The 1,285-nt window shown below is 36.1% G+C and overlaps 1 protein-coding gene across 1 annotated transcript; it reads left to right on the top strand.

The window, feature by feature from the left end:
• Window positions 1-86: 86 nt before the first annotated feature.
• LOC113745263 (immunoglobulin superfamily member 2-like) lies at window positions 87-1,279 on the top strand (the record flags this gene model as incomplete). The annotated part of the gene is made up of 4 exons (XM_027276785.1): window positions 87-441; window positions 547-894; window positions 1,040-1,165; window positions 1,269-1,279. Coding segments are annotated over exons 1-4 (834 nt in total), but the record flags the coding sequence as incomplete, so codon positions are not given.
• Window positions 1,280-1,285: the final 6 nt, after the last annotated feature.

Consider the following 1,285-nt stretch of genomic DNA (forward strand, 5'->3'; position numbering starts at 1 on the left):
CATGTGATTATCTTTTTATGTTGCACTTTGTTGCACTATTTGACATTGTTCAATAGTTGTCATTTATTCTTCAAACTGTCATTTATCCTGTCATGTGTTATGTGTTTTTATTTCATTTAGACACACTGGTGCCGGTGACCAGAGTTCAACTCGGTGAACCTGCAACCTTCACATGTGATTTGACAGATGAGTTGAACCGAAAAATTTGTTGGTACAGGCAAAGTGCTGGGGGAAATCTGAAATTAATTGTGTCATTGTCTAAAGATACAAACCCTGTGTATGGACCAGACTTTTCTGACTCAAAACTGGAAGCAAAATTTAATAAAAAGATGAGCATTCTGACTATTTTGAAAACACAACAAGAAGATGAGGGAATGTATCACTGTGCAGCCGTGGACTGGAATGAAATTACTTGGAGTGCAACCTATTTATCATTACGAGGTAATTACGTGCAACGTTGTCTCAAAACATATTTTTTAATTTCCAAATTTATGAATTCATCTGAAAATATCTTATTGAAATGTTCATACTTCTTAAAACATACAGGAAATACTCAGAGGACATTAACCTACACTGTTCAGTGGTCGACAGTGTCTGATCCAGTCCGTCCAGGAAACTCAGTGACTCTGCAGTGTTCAGTCCTCTCTGACTCTGAGAACAAGACGTGTTCAGAAGATCACAGTGTGTTCTGGTTCAGAGCTGGATCAGATAAATCTCATCCAGACATCATCTACGCTGATGGAAACAGACATAATCAATGTGACAAGAGTCAGAAACGCTGTGTTTATCGCTTCTCTAAGAACGTCAGCTCCTCTGATGATGGGACTTACTACTGTGCTGTGGCCACATGTGGAGAGATATTATTTGGAAATGGAACAAAATTGAACATTCAAGGTAACGCTGTCATTGTTTTGTTAATTAGAAAATCTGAAAATTTTAGTGTCTAATTTTAGTGTTTATACAGTGAGATGGTGGAGAAAGAGGTGATATTCATAAGATGTTTGAACATTCTCTTTAATTTTTTTTTCTTTCTTTCTAGAGAGTAAAACAAGTTATGAATTAATTGCGCTGGTGGTAGCAGTCGTCTGCCTGATCATTTCTGTGACTGGAAATATTGTTTTCATCTGTTACCGAACTCCAAGAACAGGATGTGAACAAAATAAAGGTATGTGTTGACAGCATAAAAAAAACGATACTTGACTAATGGGATTTTACTTGAAAAGTTCATATAGTCTATAATTATTTTTCCTGTTTTCATTTATTGTTAGGAATAGAAAGCGTCTCT

This window comes from Larimichthys crocea, unplaced genomic scaffold, assembly GCF_000972845.2.
Source record: "Larimichthys crocea isolate SSNF unplaced genomic scaffold, L_crocea_2.0 scaffold56978, whole genome shotgun sequence".
Classification (NCBI taxonomy): Eukaryota; Metazoa; Chordata; class Actinopteri; family Sciaenidae; genus Larimichthys; species Larimichthys crocea.